The following is a 21,037-nucleotide window of genomic DNA, read 5'->3' as shown; positions in this document are numbered from 1 at the left end:
CCATTCCAGCTGCCCAGGGGGAAGATGTTCCTTACTGGCATCTGCAGGATGTTCCTCCGCCAACTCTGCTACCGTTCTTTTGAACACAACAAATATTTCTTCTACAGCCGTAGTTATTCGCTGATTCACCAAGGCTCTTGGCAATTGTATTTTACACATTTTCACACAATCACAACACTTTACACTCACAATTGAGCTCTGCTAAAGGATGTGTTGATAACTTCCCTGTCTCTTTGTTAGCTGCTAGCAATCTAAGCTAGCCTTAGAAATGCTTTGCTTGATAATAACCAAAATCACTTAAGTTCTTACATGAATTGATACAGCATTGTACTGCCAAAAATGTATACTCTGATGGGCTATTTGTTGTCATTGTTATATATGTCCAAAGAAAGGTACCTTTAGTTGTATCAGGTATTAAAATGAACAAGAAACTGAAGAAACAAAGGTGGTCTAATAATTTTTTCTATGACTGTACAATTATCATATTTTGTATATGATACGAACAATATATGGACAATGTCTGAATAGTTCTGCAATGACCATTATTGCGGTGGCCTGCGTAGTAAACTGATATAAAAGTGGTAACTGACAGTAAAAACGGGCCGTTGTTTTAGAAACTTTTGTATTGTTACCACTATGAGGCGCCCCCTGGTGGTGGGTAATGCAGCAGTTAGCAGCGTTGCTTTCTTTAACTGTATTATTTATATGTGCTATGTGAAGTTATGTTGTTTATATTAAATGTCTTATTCTTCTAATGTTCCTTACAAAACTAAGAGTGTCATAATAAATTTTGTTGTGTCTACATATGACAGCAAATACTCTTGAATCTTGAAAGATTGTTCAATATTTAAATAATACAGACAAAATAATATAGGAGAAATGAATAAGACAATAACTAAATAATAAAAAGTAATGAATATGCACAGGAGCTATCATAAACAATACCTTAGTTCAGGGGTGCCCAAAGTGCGGCCCCAGGGCCATTTTGTGGCTCAGGGTATAGTCTAAAAGTATAATTTAACAAGAAAAAAAAAAAAAAGCAAAAAAAACAGCAGTAATTTTACAAGAATAAAGTCAAACTTTTTACAGGAAAAGGTTGTAATATAATGAGAAAAAGTCATAATTTTACATAAATAATGTCATATTTTGAGCTTGAAATATGAATATATATATATATATATATAAAAGATGTAATATTATGAGAAACAAAGTTCGAATTTGGGGGAAATAATTGGGTTGTAGAAAAAGTTAAAATTTTATAAGAATAAAGTCAAAATATGGGTTTTAACTGAGAAGAAAATGTATAAGAAAAAGGTTAAAGGTAAAAAAAACAACAGAAATGTAAAAAAAAAACCAGCTGTAATTTTAAGACAATAAAGTCAAAATATTAAGAGAAAAAAGTTGAGAAATAAATTGTAACTTTACAAGAATAAACCTGTACTGTTATGAAGAACAATGTCATTTCAGCAGCATAGTTGAACTATTCAAGAAAAAAACTATTAAAAGTTAAACTATTAAACCAGACTAAACAGTTGTAATGTTTGGAAAATTAAGTTGGGGAAAAAAGTTACAATACTGTAGAAATAAAGCCATAATATTACCAAAAGAAAATTTATGAACATTATTTAAGAAGAAATAGAAGCATTTGTCAACTAAAAAAGAAAAAACAGCAAAATGAGGACAAAAAATGTTGCTTTTCAAAATATCAAAGCAGCCGCTGCACCCTTTCATTTTCAGTATGTGGCCCTCGCTGGAAACTTTAGCCTTCATGGTTCAGCATAAATATTTATTTCATATGCCATAGAAATAGTTAAATCTTAAGGTATGCATGTCCATCAAAACATCATTAAAATATCTTAACAAAACTATTGGTGTTTGCTTCATGAAAGACGGTGAGTGTCTGTAAAAAGCATCCATAAAAATCTCCAGAGATCGATTGACTGAAAAGTTTAATTTGGTAAATATGTCCACACATTTAAACGATCAAAACATACAATCCACAAAACTCAGACTAAGTATACAGTATTTTTCCAAAAGCATCAAACCTTTGTGAGCATTTAATCATAAAATGTTGATTAACACAATCTCAAGTCACATAATGACTGTTGGTCTGACTGCATTTACAAAGATTTGTACACACATCAAACACAAGTAAAAACATGGAAGCTTGTCAGCAAGGAGGCTTATTTTATTCCCTAAAACACAACTACCACTATCATAAACATTATGTTGGGGAATCCATCACATGTCCTTTACGCTGGCAAATCAATTATGCAATTATTACAATTCAAAGTAATCTTTCATTTTTGTTTCCACAAAAAAGAAACTAAAGTGAGGAAAATCATCACATACTGACGGTTCAAAAAGGTGAGAAGATGCTTCTGGAAAGAAAACTACTTTTTTCAACATCACCTATTAAAATCAACTGTAAAATGTCAGAATAGAAGAAAAAAAAAAGCATGAAATAAGTCCATGAGTGAGCTTGCACTGCTCTTCTGCAGTCAAACGTTTACAGCTCAACTTTTCAATTCCAAATTTTCACTAAATTGCATTAAAAAGTATAAAAAGGTCACCGCTCAAGCAAATAAAAGACTGTAAAAACTGAAAAGTGAATCATGGGCGTAAAGCAAATGACAGAACAATTACTGTAATCCTATGCCTTGCATGAATATTTAATTCATGAACACACCCTTAAAAATTGCATGCATTTCTGAGTCTGCACATTTCACCTCAACTGAAGATCCTAAAAACCACGTTCACATGACGTCACCAACCTTTTGTAAAAAAAAAAAAAAAAAAAAAAAAAAAAAAAAAAAAGTTGTTTTTTCTTTTTTCTCCCCAAATGTTGTTTAATTTTATTTTTACAATGTTTCCAAGGCCAATAAAAATTGAGCTGCAGGCTGCAAAATGACTTTGGACACCCCCGATATAGCCAATATTCAACGCACCTTGAAAGGGCAGCGCGCTTGGACTGTAAATTTTATGATTAAATAAATATATTATAAATGATTTATACTGTTGAATATAAAAGTTAATAATGAAGTTTGAAGCATTGGCAAGGAGGATGCATCATTAAATTTACAGCCTTCTTTTCCAACAAGCTGACACGTTCAAGCACGGGTGTCCAAAGTGTGGCTGGGAGGCCGTTTGTAGCACACCACTAGTTTTTTATTGCTCGGCAGGGAATATTTGACACATAAAATGGAGATTACGATTACACTGAGAAGAGAAAAAGTTGAAATATTGGCTGAAGAAAATATCACTAGTAATAACTAAAATATATTCAGCATATCTTCACCTACACAGGAGTGCTTTTAGTGTATGTGATACAAATTATAGTGAATTTAAGTATTTTTCTGTATGTGGTAAAAGTCAGGACACTCCTGCTGAAGTAGACATTGAAGTTATCACCAATCCAAAGTTGTGTTGTTGAAATCAATGATTTTGACATACTGTAGTAGTAATACTGCAATACCATCTACTGAGGCAGTGTAAAACTGCAATATGCAGCAGAAGCGATGCTTCAGGAGCTCACTGCTCGGAGACTTTACCCGACTCAAAGGTGACGGCCAGCTTTCTGTGTTTCCTTTTGGAGGTGGAGCCAGGGGTGTGGCCTGCTGCTGCCGGTTTGTTTTGCCGGGGGGGCGTATGGGGCTCCGGCGTGGACTTAGAAGTTGGTTCGTTCTCTCTGATGTTGTGAGCTTGTGATTGGCCAGAGGGCGTGTCCTGGGCTCTTTGGTTCTTGGCCACGGTCTGAGCGGCGCTGTAAAACTCTTGTGTGTCCTGCTTCTTCTTGTTGGCCAACACACGCTTCTTGGTCACCTGTCAACATTCAGTAGCAAACATTATGTGCGATGGTGAGGACAGCATGGAGAAAATGTTTTTTTCACTCTAAACATTGAAACTGAGTGTCATTTTTTTCTCTTCTATATTCTTTGTTATTATGGTTGAATACTATTTAATAATATGTATAAAATATTTGTTTCTCTGCTGGCTCTCAATGAAGGCGGTCACATCTTTCCTCTCTCCTCTCCCTTATCTTCCCTGCTTTGCTTCTACTGTAGGTCTTGTTTTAGTCCTGTCTCATATTTTTAAGAGCATCTCTCTGCACTGCTCTCCAAATCCAAATCATGGAATTGAGCAACTGCTCAAGATATTATATATAACAAGATATTCTCGACGAGAAGCTCGGGTTCAGGGGAACCTGTCTGCCCTGACGGAATGGTCACCATCGGGTACGTGATGGATAGTTGGGGGAGTGGAAGGTCACGTGCCTGGCGATTCTCCTTTCCGTGGAGGACATCCAAGACGTCTACCTAATCTGAGCATAGCTGAGGCAGAGGCTGTGTGTGACGTCATTCACTGCACGACAGATAAACTACAGACACATCAACCTGAGGCTCTCATCTTGATCGCCGGGGACTTCAGTCATGTGATTCTCGACAAAACACCGGCTGCCTTCTACCAGTATGTGGACTGTAACACCAGAGGCAACAGGACTATAGACCTGATGTATGCAAACATCAAAGACGCAGTGTCATCGCCCTGCCTGCACTGGAGAGGTCTTGCACTTGGTCCTGCTCACACGTCATTATACACCAAAAGTGAGGAAATTACCAATAACCAAATGCTCATTCAGGAAGTGGTCCCCTGAGGCTGAACAGGCTCTAAATGACTGCTTCGAGACCACTGACTGGGATGCATTGCAGGAGCCCCACAATGACAATATGGAAGAAATGGTCGCCTGCAGCACGGACTACATCAAACTCTGCAAGTGACATCAAAGACCTTCTGAACCTGAAGAAGAAGAGCTTCACACACGGTGACGCTCAAGCATTTAAGCGGGTACAGAAGAAACTACAGTAAGAAACTACTATTCTTCTCTTGGAGATGAATAAAGTATCTATCTATAAATACAAAACTGTGCCCTCAATTCTTTTAAAAAATTATGTTGTATTATCATTCCATCCTGAAAAAGAGTGGTAACACTATTTTTACACTTGAACAATTAAGAGTGTATATGATCATTGAAATGATTTTCTTTGTCAAAGTGGAGGTCGAGCAGCATTCCTTAATGATTACTGTTGGACTTTGGAGCTAAACACTGACATGTACGAATCTTGAGACGCGCTTCATAAATAAAATGTAGTATTATCATGATTATGATAACATGTATGCAGACCTGTAAGGGGATAAACTGGTTGTGTGAGCCAACGGGCAGTGTGGTCACAGGCTGTGGCCGCACAGGAAACACTCCTGCTGCTCCGTAGAAGGCTTGGTTCTGGTGGTGGAGGTGGGGAGGAAGAGGCATTCCCCACAGCGGGGCAGGACCACAACCCTGTGGGGGCATCAGCAAGCCACCTACAGGGAGCAGTGGGGGAAAAACTGACACTTATTAAACAGGTAGTGTTTTATTATATATAAAATATCAACTTATGTCATCTTGTGGCGCTTTAGTGTGTGTCCTTGTTGGTGTAAACATGCTTGGTGTTGTTAAGGCTGCACCAACAGTCCTCCATGATGACGGATAATTACTTAAATGCGTCAATAATTAAATAAAATTGGAATTAAATACATAAATGTGTTATTAAATGTGTCATCCATTAATGAAATAAATATGTGCATGCGCGGCAGGATGATAAAGGATTTACTCTGCACGTTGGTGAAGTTACTTTCATGTTGGACATTGGATATTCTGCTCCGTAGCAACAGCAGTATTTCCCCCTCATTGTGCCCGTTCTGCTCTCCCATGGTGCGGTGAGCTCACTCGGGAAGAGTGTGTGGAAATATTTCCACAGCGGACCACTCATTCACAGCGGCATATCCTCACAAACACTAACCAGCCCTCCCTTGAACTAAACATGTTGAGGTGGCAACTGGAAACATCTGCTAAGTCTGCGAAAAAACTTTAATATTCTTACTAGCCACTGAAAGTGAGCATGAGCGCATGTATAACAATAGCCAGTATAAGCTAGCCGGGTTAGCTTAGTGTGTGTGTGTGCCACTCTGGCTGTGAGTTGTGCTTTAGTGCTTGTTGATGTAACCCAGCATTTTAGGTTGGCTGCTGACTTTGTGCAAGTTGTGTGTGAAATAGGGACAGCCACGGCTTCAAGGAGGCACTCGATAGCTATCTCAATTAGTCATAGTCAAAACACATTTTCATCACGTTTCCGGCCTTCACAATAAGAGAGGCGCACATCCTGTCTAACAGTGGAAATACAATAAGGTGTAATAGCTTACATTAATAATGCTATTACAAGAGCGTCTGCAATTTTATTAAAAAGTTCTTGACATTCCAATTACAATGTTAAATACTCTTGAAAAAGTTTATTGCTTTTGATATGATGTACTCACATCATTATGCCATATAATTAATGATAAAATGGTCTCAAAAAACATTGTCAAGAACATCGATTATCGACAATAAATTGTAGGACAATTATCGTCCAGCAAAATTTGTCGTGACAGGCCTACTTAAATGTGTCATTAATTTATTAAAACTGGTTTTAAATACCTAAATATGTTATTATATGTGCCATAAATTAATTAAAATACCACTTCATTTAATGTAAAAACATAATTGTTTACTTAATTATTTCATGGACCTCTGTTGCAGCGCTTCATGAATTTATTTGATTTGTCAAAGTCACCCAAAGTCAGTGGGTGGGGCTAATGCAAATCTAGTGGAATGATTGCTTTGTCTGAAGCCTGAAGTCTTTCAAAACATGACGGACGGCTCCAAGGGATATGCTCCAACTTTCTTGGTGAGGGAGCTGATTCAAACAGCATTGATCATCATCTTTCCTCCTTTTAACTGCTTCTAAGTGTCTTCATAGGAATGTGTATGTGGACATGCGCTTAATAAGAAGACCTGTGTGAGGATTCAGTTCCTGACCTGGCTGGTTGAAGACAGGAGGCATTGCTCTGATGGGCGGAGCTTGCATGTGTCCAACTCCACGGTACTGAGGCGTTTGAAGAGGGAAGCCTGACCCCAGTGAATTCTAAAAGCATAAAAGGTTCCACTACATTACTTCTCATTTGCAACATATAAAAGCTCTACACACGCACACACTCAAAAAAAAGGAGTGTGATACCAGTCTTTGTACAGCAAAGAAGGCAGCTTTTTCCTTGGCGTCGTTTTCTGATTGACACTGCGGGCCGTGAACAATCAAACCGTTGGACAGCTTGACTTGACACAACACCACACCCTGTGCACACACACGCACACGTGTAAACACACACATCATACACTTGCAATCTAATACAACAGCTGACAACTACAAACACAGAGCCCTAGATGACCACAATGTATCCCACTTCCCATCTCCACATTATATATTAGTAAGGGTGTAACCTGTACACCATGATAATGATTCGGTACATACTTCCGTTTTAAGGTGACGGTTGGGTTCATTTTGGGTACAGTAAGAGATAAAAAAAAACACAATTTATATTATGCGTATTTATTGCAGAGGCAAAGGCTGGCTGTCAGTGGACGAGCATCTGATTTTCAAACTAGAGACATGTTGGGGTGGCTGAGTACATTTCTGGTTCTAAGGCGTGTTTGCGCACTAAATGATGCAAGAGCTTTTCCAAGTATGAGCAACATGTTGCACTGTTACCTGTCTGTTGCGCATAAAGCTGAACTCTGGTGGCGCCATGTCTAAAGCGACACACACACAGGCCAGCTCTGAGACTTTACTGGCCATGAGAGTGTTGGGCTGGTTTACGGAGGTGACAGGCACATGAGGAGATGATTCAGCTGGATCTCCATGGGGAATGTTCATCATTGCCGCTGAAAGAAAAAAAAACGCAGGTTCCACTAAATTGTACATTTGTCAACTTGACATGTAGCGGTGGTCTAAAACAGCATGCACCTGTTTTTATGTACCATAAAGCACTGTGTATAAACCGCACCCGTGTATTAACCGCACACCCATTTCCAGGCTCATGGCGGGGAAAATTTTTTTTTTAGTTCATAAATGCTTGCCAACTCTTTCATTTCAAATCAACATGCGTAAAGGTACTAATCAATTTCAAAAAGAAGAATAAAGGAGAAATCTGAACTTCGGCATCTGGATCTTTAATATTATGCCTAAGCACAGATTAATAATAATAGTAATAAAAAAATCAAAATAAAGAAATTTGCAATTTTCAGAGATGTTTTGATACACAATTGCATACGCAAGCATTTTCAGCAACTGTACAGCAGAGGGCGCTAAAGTCAAAGCAACTGTCTGACCCACAGAGGACTATTCTAAAATGGGCTTGTAGTCAATTTCTGCGTCTGGTCACAGACCTGTCATCGTGTATAAACCGCACCCCGTTTTTTTTGCTTCTTACCAGTTGAAAAAAAGTGCGGTTTATACACGGTGCTTTACGGTATTATGAAGTTACATTTTTACTACAGTATGAAAAGGATTTTAAGGTAACGATGATTAAACAGTTATGTCATATCAAGTGGGGTAATAAAAATACAGTACCTAGTTTTTTAGACTTTCTCCTTATGTTTTGCTTCTGGCCTTCGCAGAGTGTGCCTGCCTCTTGAGGGCAAGTGCTTCCTGATCCAGTGCTGTCAATCTTCAGCATCTCCTTCAACACCCTAGTGCCCTTCTACAACAACAGAGAGTTGAAACATGATCTTAGTCAATTATGCGAGCCTGTTGAACAGTAAAACTTTCACTGGTGCCAAGTAGGGGTGTAACGATACGCTATCATCACCATGTATGGGGCAGACATGAGGAATTATGACGTCATACCAATAAATCCGATAACATCAAAACCAGTGTTCCAATAACCAAGGAGGTTTACCGATTACCCGAACGGTGCTGTAGTGTGTGTTAGCGTGAACAAATCAAGTGCTTCTTTTATGTGACGTGCTGGAAAATGCCTGTGGTAACTTCCCCTGAGCTCATTTGATCATCAAGAAACATAGCGTTGGTCGTGTGGAACTTCTCACTGTTTCAGAGGAAGACATGTCGCTAAATGCTCCAAATATTCTGCAAACATTCCACAATGAGGGAAAAAACAACAAGCTTCAACACATCAAACTTTACGAGCCACCTGAAAGGCCAACATTGCTACAACGCTTGTGTGTTGAGAAGGTCTCTTGACTGTTGCTAAAGAGACGAGCTGTGTACACGACTGAATGTGCCTCCTGCAGCTGTGGCCCCCTTCCTTTATTTACACCAAACTTCCACAACATCAGCGGGCATCCTAAAACCCTTGGTTACAGTAATTTTGCTCTTTTCACTGCTCATAAGCGCTAATAGTGGGCCGCTTCCTGGCTCTTTGATCCTGCTAGCTTTAGCTTTAGGCTCGATTGCTAGCTGTCAGTCTGGCAGAGCAAAAGGTGGCTGTGGCTGACTTTCAACCCTTTGTGAAGGTAAATAAGATAGGTGGAGAAGATTGCTTTCATATGTAAGGATCAGCTGATCACCGATACCCCAAAATTAAGGAAATCGGTGCCGATGCTTACTGCTTCATTTTATTCTCTTGTCTTTGTTTAAGTATTTCACCGGGAAGGTCACTGGGAAGGCCAAGTGTTCCCAAACTGGAGACTTATTTACCGAGGAGATGCCATAAACACTTCCTGCCCCTCACCTAATGTGTACTGTGTGGGAAATCGGTACGCCTGAGCACCGAAACAAATGTTCCGTACAAAAAATATCTGATTATGAAGACATGTATTTATTGTAAACACAAACAGGCTGTTCTGTTTCAAGAAGAGAAAAACAAAACAGATAAATTATGGCCGCCCAGAGTTGTAGATTACATTTATGATATTTCCAGAATAAAACAACAAAATAAAAATATAGTCTAGATGAGGGACCACCACTCACCATGGCAAAGGACTGTGGAGACAATGGCCCATCTGATTGAGTGGTAGAAGTTTGTGCAGGGGTAGACGGAAGGTTTGGAGTCTCCTGCCTCTCCTTCGAGATCTTTAAGCTGGCTATGAGGTCCTCAAACTCCGCTGATGTCTAAGAAACACATAACATGTTCAGAAACCTAATAGTTTGCAGAACACCTGGACACTAAAAAGTCAAGTGTGTCTGACCCACTTTAGAACTGTGTATCTTGTTGACTGTGTTCTGCTGAGGTAAAAGGGAGATGGCATCTTCATTTTTCTTCAACAATCTGATGGGAGTAATGGAGGCCTGCAAAATACACACAAATATAGCATGAACGCATTGTACTTTGTATATACAGTGTTCCCTCCCTACATTGCGGTTCCTTCGTGCAGCACTGCCATGTTTCCTGTTTGCTAGCGATCACAGTTGTATGACCAATAGGGTGCCATTATGGCATACTGTAAATTAATCTTCGGTTTATGGAGGACAGCGAGGAGAAGTAAAATACTACAACAGGAGTAATATGTTTTAATGTGTATGCAAAAATGCTACAGCTGAACGGCGCCGGGACGAGGAACGTCAGAGGAGTGAATACGGTGAGTCACTTAATGATTTCTTGTGTCCAAGACATGGATCATTAAAATTCAAACGAAATTTTAACTTTGAGAGTGTTTAAACAAGAGAGCTTTATTTATTTAGCTTTTAAAACAGGAAAAGATTTAAAAACAAATCGGGCCTGACTCAGCATACATACAGTACATGCATGAGAGAAATGTGAGAAAATGTTAATGCCTGTCTAAGAAAAGTGTATGAAGTGTATTGAGGGCTTTTACAGCCTTAAAACATATATAAACATTGCAAACAAATAAAGTTGGCTACTAGTTGCGCATTTCACTTATTGCAGGCTATTTTGGGAACCTACCCCCCACAATAAATGAGGGAACACTGTGTACAGTATGTATGCACAAATAGGTTGTCCCAAAGAGATACAATGGGCTATCAAACATAACGCGCTAACTAATTTGTTTAATAGATTGCATTAAAATGTTTTGCATAATTAAAGCATATGCATCATGGCAAGCCACACCTCTCTGTTATGATGGCAGACGGAGGCACAGTGTAGCGTCTGCACAGAGTCTAACACTCTTTTGCAACTTTATTCTGACCTGAACACATTAACAGCAGTGCAATTCCAACATCATAGAGTTTTCCCTTGCCACTTTGCGCTTTGAATTTCACGGCTTCAGTATCGTGTTTTTTAAAATTATATTAATTAATAAAGCATGCCGTTTTGTGGTTGAAAACGTCCTATTATTAGTCACAAAATGTTTTTTGCCTAAATTTTGTGCATTTTCAAGCACAAAAATTGCTAAACTGAAATACAAATGCGTTCAAAGACGTAATCATATGTAGTATTCCACACCGGTTACTAGGTGTCAGTCATGTGACCGTAATGCAGTGGTTCTCAATTATTTTCTGTCATGCCCGCCCAGGGGACAGAAATGTTTTCACCTCTCCAGGGGGGCCCGCCCCACTATTTGAGAAGCACTGCTGTAATGTCGGTTGAGCACACAAGCACCAGACCTGATTTCTGGCACAAAAAGCTTTTATTGCAGGTTGAATTATCTCACAACCCTGCAAAACAGGGGCTAAGCCAAGCTAAAACTAAATTCTGAACTTCCGACGTCACTTCCTGTCTGCCTCCCCTAGCATCGGAACACATTTAGCAATGCACACGAGTCTTATTTAAGTCTTAAACATCTTATTTTCTCTTATTCGTACTATGTCTACTACATTGAGTAATATGAGTGTAAAGGGGTGTTATTTCATGTCTACAAGGCTCTAATATTATTAAAAACATATTTAGAAGGTCACAAACATGTTACCTAAAGTCTCACTACAAAAATATTTGATTTATACTGTATATAATGAATCCTATGTTAAGGAAATTATATGAACAAGGAAATTCACTTATCACTGTCGGGTGTGGAAACAATTAACCGTGATAAACGAGGGATTACTGTATATGTATCTCTAACTCGCAAACATGTCTCTTTGTCCATCCTTCAACCACTCTCTGATTCTCACCAAACTACCGTAAGGTGCATTCCTGAACACGACCAACTCCGGATACCACCACATTTTTTTTTCATATTACACTAGGTCCCCAACTTACGAACACCCGCCGATACGAACACAAGCCGACTGGTTTATATTTTATTTTATTTTGCCTTGTAGTGCTTAGGAATCAGTATGTATACTGCTACTGTACATGCTTGACCAGTAAAGGGCACTGTGACACTGCTAATGGGACTGCAGCCTTAGAGCTAATGAGACCAACAGACTGGGCAGAGAAAGCTTCCGGTAAAGCTAGGAAAGCTAGGTTTTAGCTGGATGATACAACCCGGACGAGCGTGTGATTAAAGTTTATGAAGAGTTAATAGGCCTGCTTAATTATACACCACCTACAGAACACTACCTCTTTTAGAAGAGTCTAACAATGACGACCATTTGTCATTTTTTTCCCCAATATCTCCTCCTCCTCCACCACAACGACGTATGCTCGACCACTCCTCTTCAAAGGTAAACAACATTTATCATTACGTATTATTATATCATTATTATTGTTTTTTTAAATTAATTATCCTCGTTTAATATTACTACTGCATCCAAACTCATATTTACATACATACACATATACTGTATATGTATACACGTACATGTAGTATCTATATCACTGGTAATATTAATTTTGTTTCGACTTAAGAACGGTCGTCTGGAACCAATTGTGTTCGTTAGTTGGGGACTTAGTGTATTATTATTATGCATGTATGGTATGTGTGGAATAAATAAACAGAAAGACTCAAAACTGAAAACATCTGAATTCAACTTAAATAAATCACGTGATGTCTTCGAACACCTCATAGCTCATAAAAGCACAGTTAAGGTGTGATTCAAAAGTTCTGCTACCATTAAAGAGAATAGTGTTAGGCAAATAGATTTTGTCCTGTCATTTACCATTAATAAAATACATTTAAAAAATTGGCATATTTCATACATAGTTGCAAATGGTGATTAACCGTGATTAATTAGTTTGAAAACTGTGATAAAGCCCTACCTTTAACATGACTTGCAGTTGCATGCTGTCTACATGTTGCAGGGAATGTGGACATCTGTTCCGCTACAATAGTTAAAAGTCCACAGCTTTCATGGTTTTAGTTGATTGTCAAACAGGGTATGTGAATAAAAACTAGAAATGCAGTGGGGGGTCTTTCCTCCATTGCCACAAATGTGAAGGCTCCCCTCTATCTGTGAGGAAATTCGTTACACAGCAAGTCTCCCTGTTGTCGCATCGACGTACAGTACATGAATCTCCATGATTGACACCTGTGGCTGTTTGTCGGTCAGCCATGTTAACCACTGTACTGGTGGGCATTGTGCAAAAGTCCTTCCCTCGACTTAATGAAACCTTCACTGTTGCTCAGACATTTACAAAGCAAGCACGCTCATTTAAAAAATAAGACATGGGATTTTTTTTGAGCCAGAAAAACTATACAGATCATGCTTTGGTCAAACAACGCTATTTCGTGGTGCATCAATGACATGAGTCAACAGATATAGCCGGCCTGGCACATGTCCTGGTATGTGTGCATACATTCATGAAGGGACATGCTTCCTTTTCCAAAAAATCAATTCAAGTTTGGGAACCACTGTTGTAGAGGGTAATACAATAACCCACAGCATCCACTTGAAAATGTGAATAGTCCCATAATGTAACTAAGAATAGAAAACTTACATTATTTTGCCAGTGAGCAGGAGGTTGATGAGGAGGGGCAGACTTCTGCAGAGACTGCCACACATTTGTGTACGCCTCTTTACTCTGCACGTGGAGAAAAAGTAAAGCCCATGTAAAATGTGTGCGCACACAGTCTTCTTTGTATACTGCATTAATGCAAAATCAGGGCAAAAAGTTCACCTTGGTCTGTTGTTTCTGGAAGGGTGCCTTGGACGTAGAGCTGTTGCCTTTGACCCCACTGTGTCTGTTATGCTGAATATAAGGTTGAATGGACATATTCTTATTACTAAATCAATGGAAAGACCATAATATCTCTTACTTGTGTAGCTATAAAGGGTGACCGCGGTGAGTGGTTGAGGTTGCCCAGGTGATGGTGTGAGTTGAAGTTGGCGGCAGCGGCGGGCTGAGGTTTGACAATGGCGGTCAGTTTGTGGGACGTGGGATCCATTCGGCCACCGTGGGAGAGGTTGATCAGAGCACATGGCGGGAGGCGGTAACAACGAGGTGATGTGCACCTGAGGAGATGACATATATTTCTGTCTTAGATGTTCTATGTTGACTGCATCTCTAACGCTGCTGATGTGGCTCTGAATACCTGATGTTAAGGCCTCCAGCAAATTCTTCATCAAACAGTACTTCATAGAGAACCTCATCCTCGCGCTCCGCTGAAAGAGCAAACACACGTGTGAGTTACTGACTTCATCCTGATACAGTGGAACCCCGGTTGGGGTTATTTTAGGTTAACGTCAACATTTTGCCTCGGTTTGCGTACATTTTCAGGTTAGTGTACAATATGGCGCATCTTGTGGTGTTAATACACTGGTTGAGTCCAACGGTGTTCTTAATGTATTTTTATAACAAAATGACCTTGTTAGCATAGATTACTAACAAAATGGCAACAGAAGCCATGAGTCAGCTACATCGCCTCTCAAAAATGTTAACACAAAACACATTTTTATAGGTTTACATGCAGTAAACAATTATAAATGCATGTACCGTGATTTCCGGTGTTCAAGCCACTACTTTTTCCTCAGACTTTGAACCCTCCGGCTTATACATCGGTGCGGCAAAAATTTGGCTAAATTCTAATCTTGTGACATCTCCAGGCAAATACAGTTTAGGAATTAACCAAAAAACACAGAGAAACCACCATTCTCGGTGTTTGCTAAGAACCCTGTACCTTTAAATGTACACACTCCAGTTTACAGTGAGCAACAACAATACTAAAATATTATACTAAAATAAAAAAATATACCACTAAGATTGCAAAGCCTATTATGTTGAATAAAAAAAAAAAAAAAAAAAAAGAGGGGACGTATTGGAATTTTCCCAGCGATCACGTTGACACATACCTGCATCTGCCGGAGGGCTCCACGCACTATGATGACTCAAAGGTGGCCACAAAGGTGCCACTGTACTGTGGTTCTTATGAAATCCAGAGCGCTAACTCCATCAGAAATAGTGTGTAATATCCAGCAATTTCCCAAGTGACCCTAATAAAACTTACGCAATGTACGTAGCGCCATAGGCGTATGTCATATCTGCTCACGTATACTATATATCAATAAATAGAAATACATATACAAAAAACATACAAAACAAAACATAAAAAATGCCGTGTCCTCTTGAAGATTATAAAGTTGCTATACAGCCTTGTAAAACTGACCGAAATATAGGCGCCCGGATGTAGATGTGGTCTTCTTCTTCTTTTTGTTTATGGCGGGTCGCAACCAACGTTTAGCTGCATACCGCCACCTACTGTACCGGAATGTAGACATGTTGCGCACATACACTCGAGAGTAAAAATCTTCCATTACAAATATGTTTTTCCCTCTAAATTTAGTGGGTGCGATTTATATACCGGAATTAACAGTAAATGACAAAAGTGAGGAATAAATTAACATTTAAGGTTTAATGTGGCAGCAAGACTTATTTCTTGAATTCAACAGTGTTTCTCACCTTCTTTATCATAATGCGGACACTTGCAACTTTCTTTGGCTCCATTTTTGGTTGCAGTATTGAGATGGTTGAATTCAAGAAATAACTCATTGCAAAACAGGAAGTGTGGTGTCTCGGTGCCACAGTGTGTCTTTGGTGACAGTCAAGTCAAGAATCAAGAATCAAGGTAAAAGTAAACTTTAATGTTCATTTATCTATTTAATTAATTGTATGCATTTCGAATTGTTTTCCACATGTAAAACTATTAGGGCTGTCAAAGTTAACGTGTTAACAGAAATGTCCTTTCATGGCACTATATTTTTTGACACACGATTAACGTGTGCAAGTTCTGTTTGACCCTCGGCGCACAGCGTAGTTTGAGGAAACACAGCGATGTGGCAGTTGATGTGGTGCCACAAGCAGGAACAAATATTGCACAGAAATGGGCACAGAAAAGGGTATTTTGAATGGTAAGTTGTCAATATTTATTTTTCTAACATTTCACTTAGTTGGGGGAGTTTTTTGCAAACTTTTTATTATATTTTGTGAGATTTGCTTGAAGAGATTTGAGTGATGAACAGTATACCTTATTATTGTCTACTTCTACAGTGTGTTTGTTTTTTAATACGTTGAGCTCCATTTTGTGTTGATCTGTTTTAAAAAAAAAACAAAAACAGAATGTTTAATAATAATTGCATAAAGCAAACATATGATCCAGTCTCATGTTAATAGGTGTATTTAAAACTTTTAAATCATCTAATGGGAAAAATGGATTCTGTTACTGTCGGACCTTCTGGAACGAATTAATGACACTAACCCAGGTGCCACTGAAAAGGGCACATTTTTAAATTGCTCTCCACAAATCAAATAAAGCAATTTTAAATTGTATGTCACCTCCTTTAATGCCAATGATGGTTCCTCTGAGACCCAGCGGGACAGTGAAGCTCTCCCTGACATTGATGACTCGGTCAAACAGGCGATACTCTGCATCAGGGTCTGGGACCACCCCTTGTTGCTGCTCCAAAGGCTATGCATGGAGAAAAAAACAAACAACAACAACAACAACAAAAAAAACAGACATCCAAGTTACCAAACACTCATTAGAATGAATGTCATATTTTCGGCCCTTAAAGACATTCCATCTTGCTCATTAAAATGATATTGGATTCCAGTAAGGCACTATAGTAAGTTTATTTTCATAAAATACTCCACACAGCTCAAGGTTATGTATACGGTAAATCAAAAAATGCCTTTCCTATGTGAAATCTATCACTGATGTGATGAAGGCTGAGTTATGTTTTAGCTAGCTATATTTTGGCTTGTTAATAGCTTTTTTTGTTCTCCCTGAATAACAAAAATCTTCTGTTACCCAGGACATGTGCTCTGTTATCCAGTTGATGTTGTTGTTAAGTTGCTAAGATATTGTTGTTAAGTTGATATTGTAATATTATATTGATAAGACTTGTGTGTCTGATATTTTATGTCTAGTTATTTTTCTTTAATTTCTGACAGAAACACAGTTCAAATTTCCTTCAAGTTTGAACTATGACCATGTTCACATATTTCATACTGCATGTACACATACACATCTCTAGCCATTAACAAAGGCAACGTTCATTTTTTATGTGGTCATTCACATTTCCAAACAAATGCGACTTGTTAATGTGAACGCAAAGCGTCTGGAAAGTGACGTGCATGCGCAAAAGCACGACATCGCTCGCATTTTCGCGTGTTTACGAAAGTAGACATTGCAGCAGTATGTGCTCTAGTGATGTGAGATACCATTGATTTAATTTGATTTAATTAAAACGATCTGATACTGGGTAAAAATTTAGGCTGGTAATGGTGATGCCGATTCAATTCTATGTGCAAACTCACCTAATGTGTCTGGTAAAATTTAAAAAAGTAGTGTGCAGTATTTAAAATCATAGCATAAAGAATACAAGACATCATAGTAATTTATTGATTTACTTTAAACCCTGAAGTATATTGAGGTAGTGGGGTGATTTACAATATAGCCAAGCTAATATACGTCAGGACACAATAATATAGCTGACGTATCGCTATTTTGATTTCAGAATCGACTTTAGAACATGAAGGAGCTGGTATCAAAGTATCGGTATTTCAGTATCGATCCGCACATTGCTAGCGTTCTGTTTGTGGCAATTTCAAGGATTTTGTGCAACGGGAGTCAATATTTTCTCAACCAAATGATTCCTTGAAGAGATCACAGAATCCAAAAGAGTTGAAGTTGGCAGTTTTAGTGAAAATCCATAATAAATTCAAAATTGTGCACCCAGTTCTTGTTTTTAAAAACCACTGAAGACATATGTTGTATTATCATTCCACCCTGGGGAAAGAACCGTTCAAATAAATCATTCATCTTTCAAGCCTGTGATGAGTGTATGTCAACTTCTGACCTCTGTACATGCTGGCGAGAACAAAGTCAAAGGAAAAAGGCAGAAGTGACTTTGTCAAATATCCCACTAGCCATCAACATTAAAAATAAAACCCATCATAGCACCTTTTGTGACCAAGCATCTGAATGGATGGTTTAACAAAATGAAATATTTTCACATGAAGAAATAAAAGCTCTCCTGTTGATGTGGCCCAAAAGGACAAATATATGAAAATTGTGGGTGGAAATGTACAACAGACAAAGCAGACTTCACATTCATACTGTATAAAGAAAAAGTACTAACCCTAAAGAGGAGATGTGGCTTGACAGTGACACGAACTTTCTTGATACCCTTCTTCACCTGTGAGAGAGAGAACACAAGCAGAGAAAATGTGTTCAAGGAAGGCCAACACAGTGTACTTATAGTATATGAGTAGGCTCGGTGTCTTATCACCTTGGATTTCTCCACAGCCTCCTCAATTTTCTCCACGATAGCAGTGTCCAGCACTTGCAAGTCACATGATGCCCTGCTGATGGAGCTGACAGGGTGACTTTTCAACCATGCAGTGATTTCAGCTACCTTTTCGGCCCTGTGGATCATCCATTAACAATGACCAAGAAATTAAACACGGTGAAAGTATGGATGGTAACATGCATGATTTAGGTGCAGTCATGGCTAAAAATTAATGAACTATTTATTATGTGATTGCTGGGTTACAACCACGTGACCCTAGGTCTGCCTAACTTCCGGTTTTCACTTGGGGGGCAAATACTCCAATGTGGCCATTGTTCCGTTACCACCAGCTGCACAGATGTTGGACTCTTGGTGATATTGTAAAGGTTTTGAGCTGAATACATAGGCCACATATCATTATAAATAGCTGAATGTGAAGGAAGTGGATGTATACACTCTTTAGAAGAAAGACTTCTCCCAAAATCACCGAAGTTGACCTTTCAAACTATCTGTTGCTCCACACTTCCTTCTACACTCGCAAGGAGTCATTTCTTTACATCTGGTTTTAAGGCAGTGAAAATCAATTGTGGACTTATTGGTGCATGAATAAGTAGCGTATTTGATGGATTGTTGATGCATGCATGACATCTTTGTTTATCGGTGTATGTTAAGCAAACGACTTATAGGTATTTTTTTCCTATTCTTCTCAAATATTTTGCTGTCATCTACAATTGGGTGTCTACAGTTGCTTGAAAGGTGTGACGTTAATGACTGACCTACTGTCAGCCACATGTTCCAATACTTCTGCTCACATGAAAAATCGGTGGGTTCAAACAAAAGCTGCTATAGTCTACATTTTGCATCTGAATCAGATGTAAATACCAGCTGAAGTGTTACTCTCTGGTCTCATATTCATCGTTTGATGTCAAACCCAAATGTTTTGAGTCTACAATCTACAGCAAAAATAAAGGAATTGGCCTCATTGTTTCAATTTTTGTTTTTCGTGTTTTTTAAACTCACTTTTTGCTAATACATCATGGTCAATCATGCAAAAATCGACAATTACGTCTCCCACACGCCACTGTAAACCTCGGGGAAACGCTGGAGTATTTTGGTCAATATAAGTAAGTTTGAACACACAGGTATGCATTTACCCATTCTGGTCCTCTCCGGGCCAGATGTCGTCTTCATAGAAGATGTCGTCATGAGAGTTTCTGGAAACTGTGTCAAACACCTCTGAAAATCTGTCAACCATTACAAATAAAACGTCAATGATTCAAACCCAATTAAAAAAAATGACAGCATTCTTTTTGTCTTCACCTGTCCAAGTATTCAGCCAAAAGGTCCTCCACGGCAGCAGAGTAGAGCCATTCCTTCTCAGTTCTCTTTGTGTATCCGGGAACCTCCTCATTTTTCTTGTTGAACTTCAGGTTGAGGCCAACATTTGCTTTTTGCTCCCCACAGGGGCTAAAAGCACCACGAAGAAAGAGAAGAGAGCCAATGAAGAGCAATACATAGCACAAGCAGACTTATTTAGCAGCAATCAACGTTTCTTCAGGAAAGCGTTTGTGAGAAAAGACTTAATACTTACTTCTTTTTAGAACCTCTGCCAATGAAGATGCTTCCAGAAAAGCGGGACACAAGGTAGCTCGTCATGCCAAGACGGGATGCCACAACATATCCAGGGCTGTACTTCACACAATATTTCTATAAAATACAAAAGGCAGGATATTCAGAAACAGTAACTTTCAAACTCTATTTTTATTGTTCTGTCCCACCCTTTTAGCAGGGCATAACTCCCCCGGGTTCTTTCATTCTTTCAACTGTGAAATAACCGAGTTGAAAAGTACGTTTGAATACAAGCAGTTGCAATGCCAGTGCTGAAGAGAATGGTCAGCCACCTCACCAGAGGTAGAAAAGAAGAAGTCTCTAAAGTGAAACGGAATTCCTCTTCCTCACAAGCCTTCTGTGGAGGCCAATGAGCCCAATGCAGGGTTCCCGGTAGACATAATGGATCTTTGCGCAGCGCCACAGTAAAATAAAAGCCGCCACACCTTAGAAATTTTATATATATATTTCTAACGTGAAAACAATGTTAAGTAATACACTCAGTGAATGAACATATATGCGATATCAGGAGTGCCCGTTACGGCGATCGCGAAGGTAGTGTGGGTCGACTGTCACCTACATCATAACCATCACTTTGTAGATGTCGTATGACATCAGTCATAAGAGTCCAGTTTTACTGCTACTAATTCCTACAGGTGTTCCAACTTTTCTGGAATACTCACAACCTCAAGAAAAAGGCAATTAAAAATGGAAGCAAGACAGGCCATCTTAACACTTAAAAATTTTTGTTTTTTCCTACAGAGAAACTGAGGTGTTCTAAAACCTTTGACCGGTAGTGTATGCTATATTTTATAGTAACAGGTAGATCATTTTGATTGTTGCGCCCCTGACATACATGTACAATGTACATAAATACTCATATTTGTAAATATACTAAATATATATATTCTCTCTGTTTATAGTAGGCGGTAGATCTTTGGGACATGGTCATATTAAAAGTAGCTCACAGGCTGAAAAAGTGTGAGCAC

The 21,037-nt window shown here is 38.8% G+C and overlaps 1 protein-coding gene across 2 annotated transcripts in view; it reads right to left on the bottom strand.

The window, feature by feature from the left end:
* Positions 1-2,789: 2,789 nt before the first annotated feature.
* xrn1 (5'-3' exoribonuclease 1) overlaps positions 2,790-21,037 on the bottom strand; it is a 43,190-nt gene continuing 24,942 nt past the window's right edge. For both annotated transcript variants that reach the window (XM_054767052.1, XM_054767053.1), the window contains 18 exons: positions 20,032-20,147; positions 19,761-19,907; positions 19,595-19,684; positions 18,441-18,576; positions 18,291-18,347; positions 16,483-16,615; positions 14,246-14,315; positions 13,970-14,165; positions 13,831-13,902; positions 13,651-13,734; positions 10,065-10,160; positions 9,843-9,983; positions 8,484-8,613; positions 7,623-7,795; positions 7,095-7,208; positions 6,896-7,001; positions 5,183-5,361; positions 2,790-3,822 (listed from right to left, as the gene is read on the bottom strand). In XM_054767052.1, the coding sequence (XP_054623027.1) occupies positions 3,532-3,822; positions 5,183-5,361; positions 6,896-7,001; positions 7,095-7,208; positions 7,623-7,795; positions 8,484-8,613; positions 9,843-9,983; positions 10,065-10,160; positions 13,651-13,734; positions 13,831-13,902; positions 13,970-14,165; positions 14,246-14,315; positions 16,483-16,615; positions 18,291-18,347; positions 18,441-18,576; positions 19,595-19,684; positions 19,761-19,907; positions 20,032-20,147 (2,331 nt within the window). In that variant the 3' untranslated portion in view covers positions 2,790-3,531. The remainder of the gene's footprint in view (positions 3,823-5,182; positions 5,362-6,895; positions 7,002-7,094; positions 7,209-7,622; positions 7,796-8,483; positions 8,614-9,842; positions 9,984-10,064; positions 10,161-13,650; positions 13,735-13,830; positions 13,903-13,969; positions 14,166-14,245; positions 14,316-16,482; positions 16,616-18,290; positions 18,348-18,440; positions 18,577-19,594; positions 19,685-19,760; positions 19,908-20,031; positions 20,148-21,037) is intronic.

This window comes from Dunckerocampus dactyliophorus, chromosome 2 (assembly GCF_027744805.1).
Source record: "Dunckerocampus dactyliophorus isolate RoL2022-P2 chromosome 2, RoL_Ddac_1.1, whole genome shotgun sequence".
NCBI classification, from domain to species: domain Eukaryota; kingdom Metazoa; phylum Chordata; class Actinopteri; order Syngnathiformes; family Syngnathidae; genus Dunckerocampus; species Dunckerocampus dactyliophorus.
The sequence above is the reverse complement of the archived record's forward strand: the minus strand, read 5'-3'. Positions and strand labels throughout refer to the sequence as shown.